General features: G+C 55.7%; 5 protein-coding genes across 5 annotated transcripts; 3 read left to right on the top strand and 2 right to left on the bottom strand.

Moving 5' to 3' along the window:
- The first annotated feature begins 2018 nt into the window (after positions 1 to 2018).
- On the top strand, positions 2019 to 3174 carry P884DRAFT_252017 (uncharacterized protein). Its single transcript, XM_069440714.1, has 3 exons — positions 2019 to 2078; positions 2163 to 2519; positions 2607 to 3174. The coding sequence occupies exons 1-3, from the start codon at positions 2040 to 2042 to the stop codon at positions 3099 to 3101; spliced, it is 891 nt and encodes a 296-aa protein (XP_069293624.1). The 5' UTR covers positions 2019 to 2039; the 3' UTR covers positions 3102 to 3174.
- A 2533-nt stretch (positions 3175 to 5707) lies between these two features.
- On the top strand, positions 5708 to 8478 carry P884DRAFT_295167 (uncharacterized protein; the record flags this gene model as incomplete). The annotated part of the gene is made up of 5 exons (XM_069444316.1): positions 5708 to 6411; positions 6470 to 6853; positions 6995 to 8043; positions 8109 to 8162; positions 8394 to 8478. The coding sequence occupies exons 1-5, from the start codon at positions 5890 to 5892 to the stop codon at positions 8476 to 8478; spliced, it is 2094 nt and encodes a 697-aa protein (XP_069293623.1). The 5' UTR covers positions 5708 to 5889.
- A 739-nt stretch (positions 8479 to 9217) lies between these two features.
- P884DRAFT_273279 (uncharacterized protein) lies at positions 9218 to 11365 on the bottom strand (the record flags this gene model as incomplete). Its single annotated transcript, XM_069442578.1, has 2 exons — positions 9218 to 11246; positions 11331 to 11365. The coding sequence occupies 2 exons, from the start codon at positions 11363 to 11365 to the stop codon at positions 9218 to 9220; spliced, it is 2064 nt and encodes a 687-aa protein (XP_069293622.1).
- A 1518-nt stretch (positions 11366 to 12883) lies between these two features.
- P884DRAFT_303502 (peptidase C13 family-domain-containing protein) lies at positions 12884 to 17726 on the top strand (the record flags this gene model as incomplete). Its single annotated transcript, XM_069445036.1, has 6 exons — positions 12884 to 13425; positions 13481 to 14066; positions 14943 to 15977; positions 16038 to 16286; positions 16345 to 16525; positions 16618 to 17726. The coding sequence occupies 6 exons, from the start codon at positions 12884 to 12886 to the stop codon at positions 17724 to 17726; spliced, it is 3702 nt and encodes a 1233-aa protein (XP_069293621.1).
- A 539-nt stretch (positions 17727 to 18265) lies between these two features.
- P884DRAFT_211994 (mitochondrial carrier domain-containing protein) lies at positions 18266 to 19622 on the bottom strand (the record flags this gene model as incomplete). Its single annotated transcript, XM_069439124.1, has 2 exons — positions 18266 to 18936; positions 19235 to 19622. The coding sequence occupies 2 exons, from the start codon at positions 19620 to 19622 to the stop codon at positions 18266 to 18268; spliced, it is 1059 nt and encodes a 352-aa protein (XP_069293620.1).

Genomic DNA, 19622 nt, shown 5'->3' with positions numbered 1-19622 from the left:
AATACCTAATTATTCTATTAACTTAAACCTACTAGGTTTAGTTTAAGCCTTAATATCTCTAGTAGATCTAGTAGGCTAATAGGTAGAATTGTCCTTTATAAGGCTATTTCTAATAATATAATAAATTATTAAATTAGGCTATTAGGACTTAGTATTTTTAGGGTCTCTAAGGGTCCTCCAAGTTAAGATTCTTCTTAGATTTATACTTCTAATATAGTTTTTATTTCTAATAATAATAGTAAGATAAGTGCCTGATCTAAAAGCTAAGGAAGGCACTTAATAAAGCAGTTTATAAGTCCTCTAGATATATACTTATTAAGATTCTATAACTCTAGATAATCTTTATTAATTAGGTAGTTATTAAAGTCTTATATATAAGCTAAATACTAATTAGCCTCCTTAAGGGATACTACTAACTTAAAGAGCTAAAGTTTCGTTAGAGAGAGTCTCTAAACCTAACGCTAGTAGGCGTTTCTAATAACAAAGCGGTAGGTCTAACGCGCTTATCGCAGTTTAGGCTCGTTTATTAGATCTTGACAGAGTTACTATTATCGTCGTATCTAACCATTTAGGTGTCTACTTAAGCAGAGGGATATAGTTACTTGCCTAGGTAAATAGTCTCCTATAGCGTTGGAACGCTTACAATTGGCAATAAGATCGTAGATTCGAACTAGTAGTAGGTACTACTTGCTATAGCTTAGTAGCTATAATCTATATAGCTTAGAAAGCCTATAAATAGGTATAATACTACAGTAGTATTTACGCTATAGGTAGTATTCCTAGACTAACTATTACGGTCTATAGAAGTAGGTAGTAAAAGCGTTAATTATTCTAAGTGCTAGAGGTACTTAGAGAAGCTATCTAAATATATGTTAACCTTAGCTTGTTATCCCTATTAGTAGGTTAGTCAGATCTGACCTACTAGTAGTCATATACTATAACACTTTATATTTGTTTTATTCGTTTCTGCTAACTATAACTGCTATAGATTGCTTTTGATAGCTACTTACCTATCTATTATTATTTAGTTTTTTTTTTTCCTTTGTATTCTTGTCTTCTATCGTGAAATGCCAGTGTGGAACCAGCACTTTGCTCTTCACTTCCGGATCACAGTGGGAGCGTGGAATACCTACCGACTTCTCTCGAAAAAACGGAATCTGAATGGAGCACCAATCATGGGATCGAACACAGCCGCCAAACACCCGCCTGGGAATCAACAACGATCTCCCTTGGACAGGGGTTGGTGTCAGCGCTACCTCACGGGATTAAGGATGGCGACCGCGACTAAGGAAAACGGTGTCCCGGAAATAAAACCAATAATTATTCTCCCGCCCTGTGGCGCCATGTCATTCAAAGAAGTGAAGTGTTGCGATTCAGCACTCCATTCCCGGAACTCGCTCCCATGTACGGATCAACGCCCGAGATAAGTCCGGCCTCGCTTGATTAAGGTATATGTAGGGACCTACACGTGGACGCTACGGACTAGGTCCGGAGCTAACAACAAGGCGGCTTAGATCCGCCCTCTTAGCGAGAGCCCGCGTATCCGGGAATCGTCGCCGGGGACGGGAACGATGGGGCTAAGTGGGGCCTCTCAACTACACGTTGTACAGTACATACCGGAGTGTGCATACCTCAGCTTACTGAGCTTACCTTATCAGGGCGCAACCTATCGCCGTACCTTCGACTCATATCACATTACGAAATGGAGCATGATCGGCCTACCAAGCTGACCTTTACTATTGAAAGCTCTTTCTATTTGTTTGCAGTCTGTTTGATAATGGGCTGACGTTTGAAAACTTTTGCTTCCCAGCTGCCGCAAACCGGGGTCGGCGCGGATTCCTTTATTAGCTGTGGCCCACAAAAGGCCGCTCAGGCCTTCATACCCAACTATCTCCTGATGTGGCGTGTCGATAGAGCTCTACTGATGTCAACTGTCCGAGCGATATAAATTTCCCGGCGGGACTGACCACCTGTGCTTTTGTTCACCTCCGTTGTGTTCAGCTGGATCCACATACCTTCTTCACTCGTCTCTCATCACCATGAAGTCACACTCAATACTCGACGTCGTCCCGAACGAGGTCTGTCTGTCGTCCTAACCCGTCCTCTCTTTCCTCTTGATAATATAAGAGGGTTATGAAGCTCACTGACACCCCAACTCACAGATCCTCGACGGCATCCTCTGCCACCTGCCCACCACCGCCCTCCTCCCTCTGGCGGGGGTCAGCCGCCGGCTCCGCGCGGTGACGCTGCACATCCTCAAGCAGCGCCTGGCCCGCGCCGTCTCCGAGCCGGACCACCGCGTCATGCTCGAGTGTTACCACCCGGCCGAGAAGCTCTACACGCCCTACCTGTACTGCGACTACCTCCGCGCTGACCCCTTCACCAAGAGCGGCGGCAACGGCAACGGCAGCGATGCCGGGTGCCTGGGGGCAGCGTATGCGCATTTTCGTCCGGTGGAGAGCGACGAGACAAGGTCGTGGGCGCAGCGGAGATCCGCGCTGTGGGGCAGGTATTGGGACGTTGATGACGGCGACGGCGGCGGCGGCGGCGGCGGTGGTGGAGGAGGAGGAGGTGGTGGTGATGATGGTGTTACTAATGGCCGAAAGGAATCAAGGCCCTCGGTCGACCTGTACCTCGACGATGACGAGTCGTTTTCCCAGCTGTGCACCATCACGAACATTGTTCGGCTGGGGCCCAAGCCGGGCCTTTTTCGCAGCCACGTCAATATCAACGATGGCGTGGTGCGCGTGTGGCGTGACTGGTTAGGAGCAAGGGCACGGGCTGCGGCTGCCGGGGGAGGCGGTGAGGGAGGAGCACCAGGAGGAGGAGAAATGATTGGTGGCAGTGGAGAGGACCAGGAGGTCGTGCTCTGGGCCGACCCGTACCGCAACGTCGGCGTGCGGTTCCGCGTGACGGAGAAGGACGTTCGCGGGCAGCAGCACCCCGTGCTTGTCGCCAACGACGAGCAGCTGCCCGTGGCGTACCGTCTCGAGTTCGAAGAGCTGCTGGTGAGGAGCACAACGTTGCTGGTCATGGTGGAAAAGTCGGAGGTGCAAGAGAGCTCTGACGAGAGTAAAGCTATTGTGTTTGTGTTGTTCTGAGAGCCCCGCTTTAACCCCCCCCTCCGCGAGGAGTGAAGGGAGGAGATGAAACGCTGCCGAATGCGAGAGCCGCAATTTTTTTTTTTTTTTTTTGGCGGTTTCCTTGCGCTGAGGGGTTAACAGGCGCGGTGTCGTCGTCCGTTTCCTTGAAGGCATAGGAACGACGTTTTGGCGCCATTTTGCCTTTGCCCGTGCCCATCAACCACCCACTCACTCACTGATCTCCTTTCCACATGGCATGGCACGGCTCGAAGCAAGAAGAATAGGGTTAAAGCGAGGATCCATGGTTTGGTGGTTGTTTCTCAAGCCAACCTGCATATACCTACCTACTCATAACACCCGAGTAGCTAAAAGCCTGCATTCACTTTGTCTGGGGGTTGATAGGCCTTTCTTTCGAGCTCCGTGGTTATAGCTTACCCCTGAAAACTCCCCACGGATGCTTTTGCCATAATTCTTAACCAGCCCGCCGTCAGCCATCGGCGTAGTTGGAAATGCTTGGCCTTCGCGTAGGTATTGTATGGATGTATGTATGTACTGTATGTACATACATGCATACGTTCAGGTATGGATTCTGCCAGCTCTTCCTGGAGCAATAACTCTTGGCGTTCATACAGAACAGCGGCTCTTCGAGCTTTGGTAGGCTCGGAGCTTCCACAGCACATGTCGACCGTCAAAGCGAACACTGTCGGGAACTGGCGGGCATCGATTGCGCACGGAGTGTTTCGAGACGCTTGAGTCGACATGCCCGAAGAAGCATACACATGGCAAAGTAGTTTATGTGGCGTGTCTGCGCTCAGTCATGCTGATCGAAAGGTGATTCAAAGACTCGAGCATTGTCTCTGAACCCGGGTTCGAGGCTCAATTTAATGCGGCGAAGGGCGTTGCCGGCGGTAGCATTGCTTGATCGTCCTGGGATCCGGACTCGGACCCTCTAGTCACGCTTATGCGTTTCTATTAGTTGGCGCCCCCACAACCTGGTTGACGAGTTGAAAGGTCGGAGGTACCGGCAAAGGTTTCCGGGTCCGGGCCAAAGGAAAAAGGCGGAGAACCGAAACACTGGGATTCGCAGATGCGCAAGAAGTCAACCGTCATCGTGCCGCACCGAGACAACGGAACAGATCCTTTTCCACCTTGAGTTAGCCGAGCTCTATCTAAGCCACAACCGGGCTTGTTTTTCTTGCATGGAAGACATCCGTGATAGGTACATACACTAGTGTACTCCGTACACCAGGCCCGGAATGCAACATCTGACAATGGAGCGGTTGATCCTGCCAAGACCATCTGTTGCGCCTTGTTGCAACCCCTTGGCGGGCATCAAAAGCAACCCAGTTTCGGCCTCCTGTAACCAACGGCTGACGCACGGGGAAGACTTTCTTCAGAACTACCTAGCAGCCCCATTACCTGTTTCTGCACTTTCATCCCAACCCGCAACATAAGATGTACTACTACACCTAGTGTAGAGCCAAGGCAACTGCAACCCACAGCAGTGTCCTGCAAGCACTTTACAAGTAGCCCCGCTACGCTGTGCATGTCTTGCACATATCCGGAATTTGACTGTAATCCGTACAGTACAGTAGGTACCCTACTACACTAAGTGAGCAGGGAAGGTACGCAGTGGCTACCAAAAGAAAGCAAAGACAATGGGTTCAAGAAAATAGCAATACGCCATTATGAAGGTATCTTTGCCAGAGCGCGGCTCAAGTCGTCCTGTCTTTATTCGCCTTTGAGCGCTTGCCAACAACAGCCGATGCTCTTTCGATGCAGCGGCAGGGACTCCCACCGCACACCCCACTTTCGAGCCGTTCAATCATTGCGATTTCCTGGAAAAGGAAGTGGGTCCCTCTTTCTTCAACTTCAGCCCTACAACGACGAGACCAGTCAGGTAGGAGGGCAAGAGCTGCCAGGTTTTCGCACAGATACCTCCAGTCTGGGAAGGTGTACATACAACAATTTGATCCAAATTTCAGATCAGTCTCGTCAATTTCTCTCTCAGATATCGTCGAAGTTTTGAAATTCTACACATCTGGAAATTCGATACCACTTGCATGTTGCATTCCCAGGATGCAAGCATACCCCCTGAGCATCACCTCGAGTTTCAGCCTCGTGCTGTAACCCCCCCACGCCCGCTTCGGCAAGCGAACGAAGCACACTAGCGACAGTGAACCTGGAATGCTCCGTACAGCGACCCGGATCAGAGCGGGCATGATCACCGAACCGTGCAACCGGAACCCAGCCAGTAGCGGATTGCGGATGCGATTCCTGGTACAGATCGATTCTGTTCGCTTGCTTCATGCCCAGAAACGTGCTGGTCAACGATCACGTTCTTGGGGGCGGCGCAGCCATGGCTCACAGGCGCCACGGCAAAAGAAACCTACGGTGTACTTGGTAAGTACAGCACATTGTGCATTGACCTTCGTCAGCGCTCTTCCCAGTGACATACACTAGCAAAATATTTCCTCCTCGTGTGGCTCGGACGAGTGGTTGACCGTGCAAGGGGTTTCCACAGTAGTGCGCTCCTGTCACGCGGCATCCCCCATCGCAGAGCACCCCCGAGCATGCCGGCTGTATGCTTGTCTGACTTCCCCTCAGTCTCCGGCCCCTAGCAGCAGTGGTACAATTGTTCTTTTAATGTCGGGTTGAGAATCGTGCTCCTACACCTTTCAATCTCATCCCTTGCCCACGGCCCCCGACCATTCCTTCGTCTCGTCTGCAGGACAGCCACGACAAATGCCATTCGTTTTCGGGGTCGCAATCTCCTCTTCGAGTTGAGATCTCATCGATCGTTATCATGAACCCCCTTGGCACGGGAGCGGATACAGACAAGCAGTCAAGAATCGAGAAGCCCTCGCTAGACCAAAACAAAGACACGAGAGAGCTCGATATGAGAGAAGGGTCACAGACGACGGTTCCTCCAACGCCCTTGGCAAAGGACTTGCCTCCGATGCCACCTCCAACGAAGCTCGAATCCTTGGGAGCTACCACAGGAGTTCCCACTAGCCCCTATGAGCCACCCAACAGGCCACTTCCACCGAAACCTGTGAAGCTGTCACCAACTCCAACAACTCCCCAGCCATCGAGGCCTCCGCCATCAAGGCCACAAGTTCCCTTGGGGATGAACCCGCCAACAAGGCCAGGGACTGCGAATAGCTGGAGATCTGGGTCAACAGCCTCCTCTCTCGGGTTCCCCATCTCGACAACACCAACCTCCTGGACATCGGGCGTTTCAAAGAGGCCCCTCAAGTATGCCCAAGGGAGGTACGGACGTGTTGAGCTGGTCCCGCAGCCGAGTGACGATCCGGGCGACCCTTTGGTATGTCCATAGCAGAGGAGTCTGTGAACCAACCAACACTGAAACTGACGACCTACAGAACTGGCCGTCTTGGAGGAAAGAACTCCACTTTTACTCGCTCCTGATGGGTGTTGCTATGACCGGCGTGACCAAGACCATGTTTATGACCGTCAATGCCCAAATTGCCGACATATACAAAGTTTCCTATACCGCTGCTGTCGCCTTGACTGGCATCCCGCTCATTCTTTCCGCCCTGGCCGGCTTAGCTTGCCTTGTGACCTCGAGGATTTGCGGAAAGCGACCGCTCTATCTCGTCTCGCTGCTATGTTTGTTCATCGGCACGGTCTGGAGCACCAGTGTCACCACCAGCTATGCCCAGTGTATGGCTGCTCGAGTCTTCCAGGGCCTAGGTTGGGGTGCTTTCGATACCCTCGTTTTGGGGTCGATTCAGGACACCTACTTCGTAAGTCACTGTCCCTTCCTTGACTGAGTCCGGGTGCTGACCGCTCAGGATCATGAACGTGGGCTTCGCGTCGCCATTCACTCCATCGTGGCCACCGCGACAATTTGGGGACCCCCGTTGATTGGCGGTGTAGCTTCGCAGGGACCATCCGGTTTCAGCTTACAACCCACGATCCTGAGCGCCTTCTTCGTGGTTACGGTGCCCGCCATCGCCCTCGGAGTACCAGAGACAGCCTATGATCGAACCCCCCCATACCTCCAGACGCCCTCAACAGCCAACAGCGAGTTCAAGGCTTCCACCCCGCTGACGCCACGACGCGTCCCTCTCCTCGAGGCAATCGCGGATTACGTGGTCAAATTGAAACCCATGGCCTACAGCAGCAAAGCTGACCTTCGCACCCTGCTTCAAGCCCCGCGCGCCTTCATGACCCCGACAACGACTCTGCTCGCGCTCGTCTCTCTGCTTCCCTACGGGTCCCTCTGGGGCTTAACCGCCTCCCTCTCCCTTCTCTTTTATCCCCTCCCCTTCATGTTATCTCCGGCAGTCATTGGGGTCATCTTTCTCAGCCCCTTCCTCCTCTCTAGCGCCGCTACCGCCGCTACCGCCTTCCTCCCCGCGTGGCAAAACCGCTTCGCCCCAAGGATGCACATGGTCGCCATCGCGGCGGCATCTGCCATTGCCCTGACCGGCCTCCTCACTTTCGGTCTCCACCTCAATAAAGCCATGACACCTCCGCCGGAAGCCTCTCCCTCCGCCTCGGGCAACATCCCAACCCCAGAGGAACAGGGCAGCCACACCGCTATCAGGACCTCGGTTTTCGCCTTGTCGTACTTGGGTCCGCCCGCTAACCTCCCTGCCTGCTCGTTCGCTCTCGGCCTTCTCGCTGCCGCCGCCGCCCTCTTCCACGCCACCGCGGCGCCCCTCATCCGCGCCAGTACCTCCTTCACCGCCGCCAACCTCGCCGTCGCCACCCGCATCACGGTCGACATGACCGGCGGCCTCGCCTGCTGGCAGGCCCTGGGCACGGGCATCTTTGTCATGGGCACACCCAACGCCGTTTGGTGGTGGGACGGCCTCAAGGCGTTCTGCGTGGGAGTCGGCGCAGCGCAAGCTGCGGTGGCCGCCGCCGTGGGCGTCGTGTGGTGGTTCTGTGGGGACGCGATCAGGAGGTGGGACGGCAGGGTCATGGGGTTAGTTGATCTAGAAGGATTGAAGAGGACGGGAAGTTTCTTCGACATGGATTGACTTTAAACAGAAAGGTGAGGTCCTCAGACGAGGCGGAGCGTGACTCAAGTGGTAAAAAGCTAAGGTATGCTGGATGCTTTCTGAAAAAAATTTTTGTCCTTTCCGGTGGTAAGCAGGTGTAGGCGTTTGCTGGTTCTTCTTTGTCTTGGATATGGATGGATATGGGAATGGGCGAACAATGGGGGATCACGGCCGGTACTTGTCTTGAGGAGTGTAGTCTATATGATGCCAGTCATCAACAATGTCACTTTTTCCGCACGGCTTGTAGGAACCACCCTGCCCTGCTACTAGCTAGCCGCCTGGCAAATTATACGCCGAACTCACCCTGCATGTCCCTGGTCTTCCATGAGCCGCTCAACATTCGTGGCGTCCACATGTAATAGCCAACCTGGCTCGTCTGACCGGCTCAGTTCCCGCTGTTGGGAGAGCTCGGCGGATAAGAGAGCAAACGAGAGGCTTTCGAAACTTAATTATTCCCTCCTTGTCCCCTTTCATCTTTGGCGCGCCATGGTTACCAACCCCCACCCCACGCTGAGCCCTTAAAACGTGGAAAGTCTGCGGCAGACACTAGACCAAGTCAGAGTGAGAATTGGCGGACCATTCGAACGAGAGTGATGTGAGTGAACGCGTGAGGACACCCCGGGACCCCGGGCCCTTGTCCAACGTCGATACCTTCACTCTGGCCTGTGCCAAGAGGTCTCGGGGGCAACAACAAGAGCGCGTGATGGCGCGCAGGGGAGGTAGTGAGGAAGAGTAAGTGCAAAGAACCAGATTCATCGGTATTAATACACACTCGCTAAGAATGCTATTATCGACCTCTGCCCGCTATAGTTACCGCTGAAAAAAGAAGAAAAAAGGTTCATTCCATTGTACGCCGAGTATGTGAGGGGCGGGATTAGCCCATCTGTATTTTCCTCGTCCGTCCGGACGGTCGTTTTCCATCCAGATCATCTGCGCCCAAGCCAAGTTTGCCACATATGCGTTAGACCACCATAATTTTATTTTGAAAGTTGATAATAAAGGGGAAAAAAAAGGGAAGAAAAGAAAAAGAACAAAAAGAGGAAGAGAGCCACCTAGATCGACGAGAGGCACGGCCGATCTCACGACTTGGATGCCCTTTTAACTCCGCTCAGTAACCGTCCACCGCCGTTTGAAGCCGCTGAGGTCACGGAAGCGGTCGGCATCGTCAGGCGGCTGGGGTGAGCCCCAGAGCCCGCTCGTCCCACTGCCGAGCTGCTCGGGTTCCGGCTTCGGTGAGCCACCCGCTCCAGGCCCGCCAGGTTTTCCGTCCGTTGACGGTCCGGGATCCGCCCGTCCGTCGCTTGTTCTCACGGAGCTCAGCGCGGGCGCAGGGGCGGATGATGCCGAAGCGGTGGAGTCGGCTGCCGTCTTCCCGTAGGTGCCAAAGTTCAGGACCGGGATGTCGTCGTCTTCCTCGTCGTCCGCCACGGGAGACCAGAGGCCGTTGCGACTACCACTGCCGGTGCGCCCCAAGGTCGACGTCCGCGTCGGTGCAAAGGACGTCACGCCGCTGCCAACCGTGATACCGCCGGTGCTGACGGCAAAGTTGAGCCGCGGAACGCTCGAGTCGTTCGGGGAGCTCTTGCGAAATCCGCTCCAGGAGTTGTTCGTGGACGGGCTCCGGCTGGTGCTGCTGCTGCTGCCGCTGCTGCCGCTGCTGCTGCTGTTGCCGCCGCCGCCGTCATTCCACGAAAACCCGTTGACCGAGGTGGAAAATGACGAATGGCGTCCCCGGATGCCGTTCGTCGCGCCCGCCATTGCAGGAGACCGCACGCTCGTCGGGGTTCCGGCGGGTGATCGCAGATGGTCGGTATTCGCGAACAGCTGGAGGTCATAAAGCTGGTGGAGGGGCGGCGTGTTTTTGGTCTCCCCCGAGAAGCTTGTCGTCTCCGCGTTGGGTTTACGCACGGCCATCGTAAGGGACGCCATGCCGACGTCCATCAGTACGGGCTGATGGGTGATGGCTCCAATCAGGGCGTTGCACCCAGCCCCATGGGAGACGAGGATGACTATAGCTTCCGTTTCGACGTCTTCTTCGCTCTCTGGCGAGTTGTCGTCGGCGTGCGCGGACATTGCACTCCGGGTGACCGGCCGGGTGGGCTTCTCCGTTGTCGAGTACCAGTCGACCAGGCTCTGCAGACCAGCGCGGAATCGCTTGTGCATGGCGGCCCACTCCTCAGGGAAGGTCCCGCCGTCTCCCCAATCCAGGGCGCCTCGTGTGGAGTGCCATTGATAGTCAACGATGGCACACGCGTCCCGAGCATGGGAGACGTAGCCCATGGGGATCGTGTGGTTGTTGCTGATCGCGTAATGGGGGACGGGGGACACGTAACCAACCCTTCCTTGCTGCGCGTGTTCATTGCTCCGACCGTTGGTATTCGCACCGGGTGAAAGGGGGGATGCCGGGTCTGTGCCTGTGCCGGAGCCGAAGCCATTGGACTGGTCCCCGTCGGTCGAAGAGCCGAAACGGTCCCTAGATGCCGGGCTCCAGAGCTGGCCCTGGGAGCCGGAGTGGGTGTGCGATACAGAGTGTGAGTGTGTGAGGTGGTGGGTGTAGTCTTCGCGGCGAAGGAGGTCGGCCTTGGCGCTGGCCAACATCATGACCGACTCGGGCGGCGGGGTGATAAACTCGAAGTAGCTTGGCGAGAGCCATTCCCCGAGGAAGGCATCCAACCGGAGGACGGACTTGCGGATCTTGTTAGTGGCACCAGCGGGGCCAGGCGCATTCGTATCTCGGAAATCCGTCGTAACGGTTGGCCTGGACTCGCTTGCCGCCGAGGGGGCAGGATCGGAGGACGCAGCGTGGGCGTTCCGGGTCTCGAAGGGGCTCGAATCCTGGGCGAGGCCGGCGCTGATGGCGATTGAGGTCTGGATGCACCGGAGGAACGGCGAGCTGTGCAGGACGACTTCGTATCTTTTCCGTTTCCGCCTCCCAGTCCGATCAGATGCATCTGTGCTTTGGCTCGCGCCACGCTCTTCTTCCTGGATCCTTTCCCGTATGATGGAAGCTATTCGGGCACCCAAGCTCTTCGCCTGCTGCCAGCCGCTGTATGTAAGGGGAGGATCATATGGGGTCGGGGAGGTGAGATGCCATTGCTTGTCGGCAGCGTCGAGCCGGTAACCATGCCTGGATGACGGTCAGCACTCGATGTTGGATCAAGAGCAAGCTAAGGGAGAGAGTTATGTTCTTGTCAGTGCAGGAGTGGCTTACCTTACAACGAACAGGTACGCAGGGGGGCGCCCCATTGCAGTTTTTTTTATTATTATTTCCAGTCGCGCTCCTCGAAGTTAGACGATGGGAGGGAAGTCAAAGAGTCCTCTTTCCCCTTCTTTGTTCCTTGTTCCTGTGCGTGGAGTTGCGATTTTTCTCGAGAGCCGTTTCAAGTCATACAGGGGAGGCGGAGTGGGCTGACTGACGACGGCTGGCGTTTATCGATTGCGCTGCAGAGAGTAGGAATGTGATGAAATGATGGTCTGATGATCAGAAAGGGGACCCTAGAGACAAAAATCCTGAATGACGCACAGAGAAAGCCGGTATAACTTTCAACGTCTCTTGTTTAGTTATTATTCGCAAGCGTCGTCACGCGTAGTGATTTTGAACCTTGGCAGCGCTGTATGCTCCCATGTGCGCGGTCAGTTGGTGACAGACACGGCGTTGGAGACGGCGGGGACTGCTCCGCTGCATCAAGCTGATGCAGGGTACGCTACGCTAATCTAGCAAGGGTGTGGTCTGACGAAAGCTACCCCTACTGTACATAGTAGAGTGCGGATTACGGAATACTGTGTCGAGCCACTGTACGCTTTCCTTTGGTCGTGGAAAAGAGTTGCAGGTTGGCAGGGGTCGGCGAGGTGGGGTTACCCCAGACTCTCCTCGTCAGGGTTGATTTTGGCAGACTACCCGCGGGAGATTGGTCGCTCCCGTCTCCTCTCCCCTCGTTCTAGACCACTGCCTACATCGAGCTCCTGCTTTCTGTTTGCAATTTATTTTATTTTTTATCTGCGTTGCTTTTCTTTTTCTAGAAGAAAAGTATGGGCTGGGCTTGATCTCTCGGTGCCTAATCTCGTCCTGGGTCGTGTGGTTCAGGGCCTCGACCACATATATAGCACTAGTGCAGTGCCTCGATTTGTATGATGCGAGTTCTCCTGCAACTATTTGGAAGTGTGCACTAAACCTGTGCGCACTTCTGGACACCACTGTATGCGCAGAGTAGATAAGGCCTCCTGCGTGCAGAACTAAACTCTCGATATATAGGTGTTACGATCAGAGTGCATTTGCCTAGCCTTTTTGCTGTGCGGTTCCTTCCCTCCCCGAACCATGATTGCGTATTCCATACAGATTACATTACACAACTCCCAGGGACGGTTTGTTGGCCCGGGTAGGGCGGGGAGGGCAAACAGGCGCACCCTCGCCCAAGCTTGGACGGGTCACATGCTCGGCCCTACAAGTAGCTCTACGGATTACATTGCAACAAGACGTCAGTTTTGACGGAGTATCCGGGAAGAGGGTCCCTGTCAGTAAAAATAGCTGACCCGCATTTCTAAAAGACGACAGCTACAACTACACTACTGTAGCGGAGCTAAAGTCCGGGCGCCGCTTATGTAACAACCTTATCTCAGCAGTCGCTTAGTCTTGAAACCCCTTGCTCTGCGGAGAGCCGAGCGCCATCCGGTCACACCTCACATCGCGAACCAACGACCGAACCGGTGGATGGTATTGGGTAGAGGCGTCACTGTCTTGTCCTCTACCCTTTTACAAAATCCAGGATGAAGTTCCCTACTTACCTCGGCTTGCGGGTGCTGCTCGCAGCCACATTCCTGTGGCCCGCGATGTTCGTTCTCGCCGAACACACGAGCAACTGGGCAGTGCTGGTGTGCACGTCGCGCTTCTGGTTTAACTATCGGCATTTGGCAAATGTCTTGTCGATGTATCGCACCGTCAAGCGGCTTGGAATTCCCGACTCCCAGATCATCCTCATGCTTCCCGACGACATGGCCTGCAACCCGCGCAATGCTTTCCCCGGGACCGTGTACTCCAACGCCGACCGCGCCGTCGACTTATATGGCGACAACATCGAGGTGGACTATCGGGGTTATGAGGTGACCGTGGAGAACTTCATCCGCCTACTCACTGATCGCGTCGGGGAGGAGATGCCACGCAGCAAACGGCTGTTGACGGACGACCGAAGCAATATTCTGGTATACATGACGGGTCACGGAGGGAACGAATTCCTCAAGTTCCAGGACGCCGAGGAAATTGGCGCCTTTGATCTTGCCGACGCGTTCGAGCAGATGTGGGAGAAGAAGAGGTGGGTTTTCAAGAGTCCTTCGTCCTCAATCCATCAGCAACTAACCCCCGGGCAGATACAACGAGATTCTCTTCATGATCGATACGTGTCAGGCAAACACCATGTACAGCAAGCTCTACTCCCCCAACATCATCGCAACAGGCTCCTCCGAGCTCGACCAGTCGTCTTATTCGCACCACGCCGACAACGACATTGGCGTCGCCGTCATCGACCGCTACACATATTACAATCTGGAGTTCCTCGAAACCGAGGTGCGCGACACAAGCAGCAAGAAGACGCTGGGCGACCTTTTCGACAGCTACACTTTCGAGAAGATCCACTCGAATGCTGGCGTTCGCTACGACTTGTTCCCTGGCGGCGAGGAGGCAGCGCGGAAGCGACTCGTCACGGACTTCTTCGGAAACGTACAAAACGTCGAGATTGACAGCGCCAAGAACACAACTGCGTTAGAGGAAGAGCTTCTTTCCCTGAGCAGAACCATCGCGGCTTTGCACCGAAAAGCGGACGAGGAGGAGTCCGCCTTGAAGAAGAATGCCACAGGAGGGACTGAGAGGAGGCCAGTCCGGCAGAAGAAGGCACAGTTTGCGAAGCCACTGACCGAAGAGAACTGGTGGACCAAGAAGATATATGGGGCTGCCGCCGTGGCAGGGTGTACACTACTGTGGGGAATGAGCTCGTTCCTAGAAGGTCACGGGGGGCCTTGGTGACTTTGGTCGTCATTTTCGTCTTGTGTTTGCCCAATATACGGATTTTTACATCTTGTGATGCAGCTTGGCGCATCTCAGGCGCGCAACTGTTAGATTCAACGTTGTCCACACCACGCCTCTGACCCCGTCGACCGAATCGTCCCACTGAATCAGTAGCTGAGATAGGGCTGCATTGCCTCGAGTCTTCCCTGGACAAAAGAAAAATACCCCTCAATTAGTAGCGCACTGTGCCTCGAAATAGCTACGGACAAGAAGCCATGCACTCTCGCTTTATGTCAATCGACCTGCGAAGTTGTAAATTGGGGCAGAGCACTTAACGTTATCTGATGATCAGGAAAGGGTTAGGGTCAAAGATTGTTTGTAGCTGCCCTTCTTGGTTACTGTGGAACTCAAGTTTCCTCGCTCTTAAACGCCTTCTCATGCAATAGCCATGTCAACTTGAACGTTACTGCGGCAAAAATGTACAATATATCTCAAGCCGCCACTACGATAAAGATCCATCACGATGAGCACAGGTATATCAAAACCCAATAAACAGAAGGTGAGTGAACCATCGTCGTTTACTCCGTGCAGCCGAGACCACCATCTGAACGCGACTACTATTATCCTGCGGCAACCAGACCAAAAAGGGAAATGTCACGTTCTCTATCAATTGAGGTTCCGCCTTGCTTCAAACGTTTCTCTTTGTCCTGGCCTGACGAGTTTCACCCCAAGCCACTTTCCCATTATTGTCCTCGTTAGACTCCAGGACGTTTCACAAAACGCAGTTGCCACCTCTTCGTTGAGAACTTCACTAATGTTCGTCACCAGTTTCTCCCGCTTCGAGAAATTACGGTCAATTCGCGCCCTCTCGTCAAGCGGGCCATTCAGTTCTCATGTGATGGCGACTTGGCAGTGACTGCGGACGACTCGGTCCACGTTTTCATCCCAGAGTTTCCGGACTTCTCCCGGCGCCGGGAAAGGCTGAAGGCTCGGTTAACGGATCAGCAGTACGAGGTCGGCGCCAACAGGAACTGGCCGATCGACCACGAATCGTCAGAGGACGACGACGACGACGAGGATGACGGTGGCCCGAGAAGTTACAACCACCAGGCCACCCGCGCACAGTACTCCGAAGGCAGCAAGCACATGCCTGTCTCGTTTCCTCCCCTTGATCCCCGCGTCAACCGGGAACTATTCGCCGCCCAGAACATACCCTTTCCGTATGAGGGCGCCGTCGATGTGGAGGGCCAGGACGCCGAAAGCAACGACGACTCGGACGGCTCAGATGATGCCTACGATTCACAGGACGAAGAGGACCAGGGCACTGGCTTGGGGTCCAATCGACCCTACGGCGCAGGTCACGGGCCTATCACTGGCGTCGGCAGCAGCATGAACCACGTTGTGGGAGTCGGCTGGTCTCCGTCCGGGCTGGGGGTTAACCGCAGGCCTATCCTGGGGGTTCTGACGGGTTCCGGAACCCTCGCCATGTTCGGAGACGGCGGCGAGTCGGCTAATATATTACCCCGCGCCAACGAGGGCATGCTCCAGCGTCGCGAGCTCAACTCTTGGATCGTCCTCTGGGGCGTGGGCGAGCGATTGATTGTTCCGGGCCAGCAAACCGAGGTGAGCGAGTACATCCGCGGCTTTGCATGGGCTCGCGAAATCGCACCTGGTCAGGCTCTGCTGGCGACGATCAACGATCTCAACGAGGTGGCCATCATCAGCGTCCAGTGTGTCTTGGTGGCGGACGAGGACAAAGGCCAAGGCGACTCGGCATTCCGGGCAGGGCTGCGAGAAAACGTCGTGTGGTTGGTGCGCGAGGTGTCCCGGTTCAAGGCGGAAGGGCCTCACAAAGACACAAACGTAGGTTGTTCCCCCGCGGTATCAACTCTCTGGCTATCTAACACTCGCACGCATAAACAGCAATTAGACCCAGACTGGGTCCCCTTCGGAACTTCGTTTGGCCTCAGATGGGGCCCTTGGTTACACACTGGCAGCTCGCACACCTGCGTTTTGTCCTTTATGGACCGTGGTTATGTCGGCTTTCGGAAAGTCACGATCAAGAACCCGTGGGTCAGGGGTGAATCTCCTCGCCTGGAAGTTGGGAGCGAGGACACTCACGGAATTTGCGTGCATTTGTCAACTGACGCCTTCGTCGAATTTGAGGACGCTGTAGGCCGAGACCAGTCCCATCTGCTCGCTGCTGCTTGTTGTGCTGACAAACGTCCAGATCTGGACCTTGGATAATGCCAGCTCTTGTCGAGGGCTGATCGCCACCGGGTTCGACCTCAAGCAGTTTCATGTCACGCTCACCGGAGAATCGCAGCACCGTATTGACAAACATAGTGCTTGGGATTGCCGGACCGTTTATCGCGAAGACGCGGAACATGGTTCTCAGAATCCTATCGCGGGTAAGAACCCTCCCCCCCCCTTTTTTTTTTTTTTTTTTTTCCTTTTCTTCCTCATCACCGCCGGTGCTATGCGAGGCTTACACTCCCTCCAGACCTCGTCATCCACCCCCCTGATCCTGCCAATCCGACTCCCACTCCGCTTTACACACTCATCCGCATTTCGGCTACTGCCACCACTCACGACTGGTACCAGACCAATGTCCCTCCTCCCAGTGATCCCGCAGCAGACCCGCGGCCGCAATGGGTGCGCACCATCGCGCAGAAACTCGAGGTTCAGGTCCCCGTTGACATGCACCTAACGCGCAGCTACGACGACAGCGGGTCAGAGGGCTCTGAGTCGGGCTCGGAGGATGAAGACGGCGACCTGGACCTGGACGGCGATTTCGACTCCTTCGCGGAGGAGGCCGACGCGAACGGGAGCGCGGGGGCTACAGTGCTCGACATCCCCGAGATCCACCCGCATCGATACCGCCTCCACGGTCTGGCGCTGTCTCCGGGCGGCGGCGTCACCGCGGTCCTCGCGAGCACACATAGCACACAGCGCCCCGAGCGGGGCGGCTGGCACACGGTGAGGTCGAGCGTGCTGTTCGGCTACAAGCCGCGACGCAAGCGGCAGCCCCGGCGCGGACCTTACTCGGGCCAGCACGACACCGGCGCTCCTCCCATCGACCCGCAAGTCAAAGTCACGGACAGCCTGACCACGGCCACGCCGGCGGAGCGAACCGCTCAGTACGACCGCCTCACGACCGAGGCGAAGCTGTTCGAGTACCTCTACGGCGGCGGCCCCGAAGTGCCCGGCGTGCACTACCCTTCTCCCGCCGCCGCCGCCGCCGGCGGCGCCGGGGCGGCAAACAGCGACCCCGTGATGACGGGGGCCGAGCTGCGCGACGTCTTCGGGCCCGCGCTGGCCGCGCAGAAATGCGACCTCTGCGGCGCCGCCATGGACGTCCGCAAGGGCGCGCTCAGCGGGTGCCGGAACGGGCACTTCTTCGGCACCTGCGCCACCTCCGGGCTGGCCGTGCAGACGCCCGGGGCGACGCGCAGCTGCGGCGCGTGCGGGCTCCGGACGATGAGGGCCGAGGTGCTCCTGGCCAAGATACCGAAGCAAGAGGGCGGCGGCGGCGGCGACAGACGGGAGACGGTGAGGAGGCTCCTGGGGGAGGGAGTCTGTGGGGCGTGCGGGGGGAAGTTTCTGAGTTGAGTTGCCCGTCATTATTTCTTTCTTTCTTTTTTTTTTTTGTCTCTTAATAGGGTGGCATGGTGTGCGAATGAAAAGGGAGGGTTATTCCAGATGGTCTGCATGGTAGCTGCACCATCTTCCGGTGGTGCTTGCTTAACGTTCGGGGTAGAATTGGACAAAGTTTGGCGATGAGTTCTTTCCAGACCACATCCGATGAGCTGCTATCATGTCGGCAAAATTATGGGGTTATTTGGGGGGAGGGGAAGGGATTCGAGATGAACGCGTCACCCTGGACGGAGAGCTGAACGACAGCAGAAGTGAATCGATTGAAATCTAATGCTGAATGTGAACCCAAACTCCGCCCGCTTTTTCTTCTAAGGAAGGCATGCAAAGTTCGCAGAACGAGGTATCCATGACAGGAATAAGCTAACCCGCGACACCGGAAACAGCAAAGAAAAAGAAAAACACGTCAACCGACGGGAAAAAAAAGATGGCAAGTCTATCCGAGTCACAAGCACCTCCCCAACCTCCCACTCTTCACACACACGCTCTCCGTCTTGCTAGAAAATCTTGTTCATGGCCTGGTGCGCCAACTCGACGCCCAGGAACGTGGCCGCGTTGGCCGGCACCGCCCTGGCGAGGGCGGGGCCGAAGCCGGGGAAGAAGGCCTTGAGGCCACCCTGGGCGTAGAGGCCCCTCACGACGCTGCCGACGGTGACGTTACCCTCGGCGGTCTGCAGCCTGCTCTTGACGGTATCGACGGGGAAGACGGGGATCCACATGGCGACGCCGGCGGCGGCGCCGGCGCAGGTGATGGCGGTCAGGCTGAGCTTGCCGCTCGGCTGGCCGGTGGCGGGGTCGCGCGGGGTCAGCAGCCTCTTGATGTACTCGTAGGCGGCGAAGTAGGCGGCGGAGCCGGGTCCGTCGCGGGCGAGGGTGGCGGCGGAGCCGCGGAAGACGGAGCGGACGCCGCCCTCGCGGTACAGCTGGCGGACGACGTCGACGCCGCCCGAGTACTTGGGCTTCTCGCCCGGCGCGAGCTTCTTCTGGCCCTGCACCTGGAGGATCACCTTGACGCGCTCGAAGGGCGCCGTGATGGCGGTCATGGGGATGGCGGAGAAGAAGCCGGCGGCCGAGGTTTGCGCGATGGAGAGCGAGCCGTCGGGGGCGACGGTGCTCGTGGCGCGGACGATGGTCTTGCCGAGGTCGTAGCCCCAGAACGAGACGGCGACTGTAGCGGGGGGGGGGGGGGGGGGGTTGGTTTTTTTTTTTTTTTTTTTTTTTTTTTTTTTTTTTTTTTTTTTTTTTTTTTTTTTTTTTAGGATAAAAGGGGGGGGGGGGGGGGGGGACACCCGGGGGTTTTTTTTTTGGGGAAAATTTGGGGGGGTTTTTTTTTTAAATTTGGGGGGTTTTTTTTTTTTTTTTTTTTTTTTTTTTTTTTTTTTTTTTTTTTTTTTTTTTCTCCTGGTGATGGAAAAAGGGAAGGGGAAGGCTGAAAGAAAGAAAGAAAGAAGGGGGGGGAGACATACACATTGGTGTGACGCCGACCAGGGGCGCGGAGACGCCGGCGTACAAGCCCCGGCGCAGACCGTCCTTGGCCACGCTCTTGCGGACCACGTCCATGGCGCTCGAATAAACGCCCTTCTCGGCCGTCTGCAGGCGCACCTTGACCAGGTCGAAGGGGTGGCCGACGATGACGGCGCAGACGCCGCCGAAGCCACCGGCGATGAAGGACCGGAGCTGCGACAGGCCCGTCGACGCGGCGGCCCTGGCCTCGGCCTTGAGTTCGGCCTTGAGTTCCTCCTTGCTCTCCGCGACGTGAGGGAGCTTCTGGGCGACGGCGGCCGGGAGGTTGGAATGCAGCTTATCGTCGACCGCCGCGCCGGCGGTGCCGGATTGCGAGGACGTCGAGGACAT

This window comes from Thermothelomyces heterothallicus (assembly GCF_042370625.1).
Source record: "Thermothelomyces heterothallicus CBS 202.75 unplaced genomic scaffold P884_scaffold_39, whole genome shotgun sequence".
Taxonomy (NCBI): Eukaryota; Fungi; Ascomycota; class Sordariomycetes; order Sordariales; family Chaetomiaceae; genus Thermothelomyces; species Thermothelomyces heterothallicus.
Note: the sequence above shows the minus strand (reverse complement) of the source record. Positions and strands in the feature narration are given on the sequence as shown.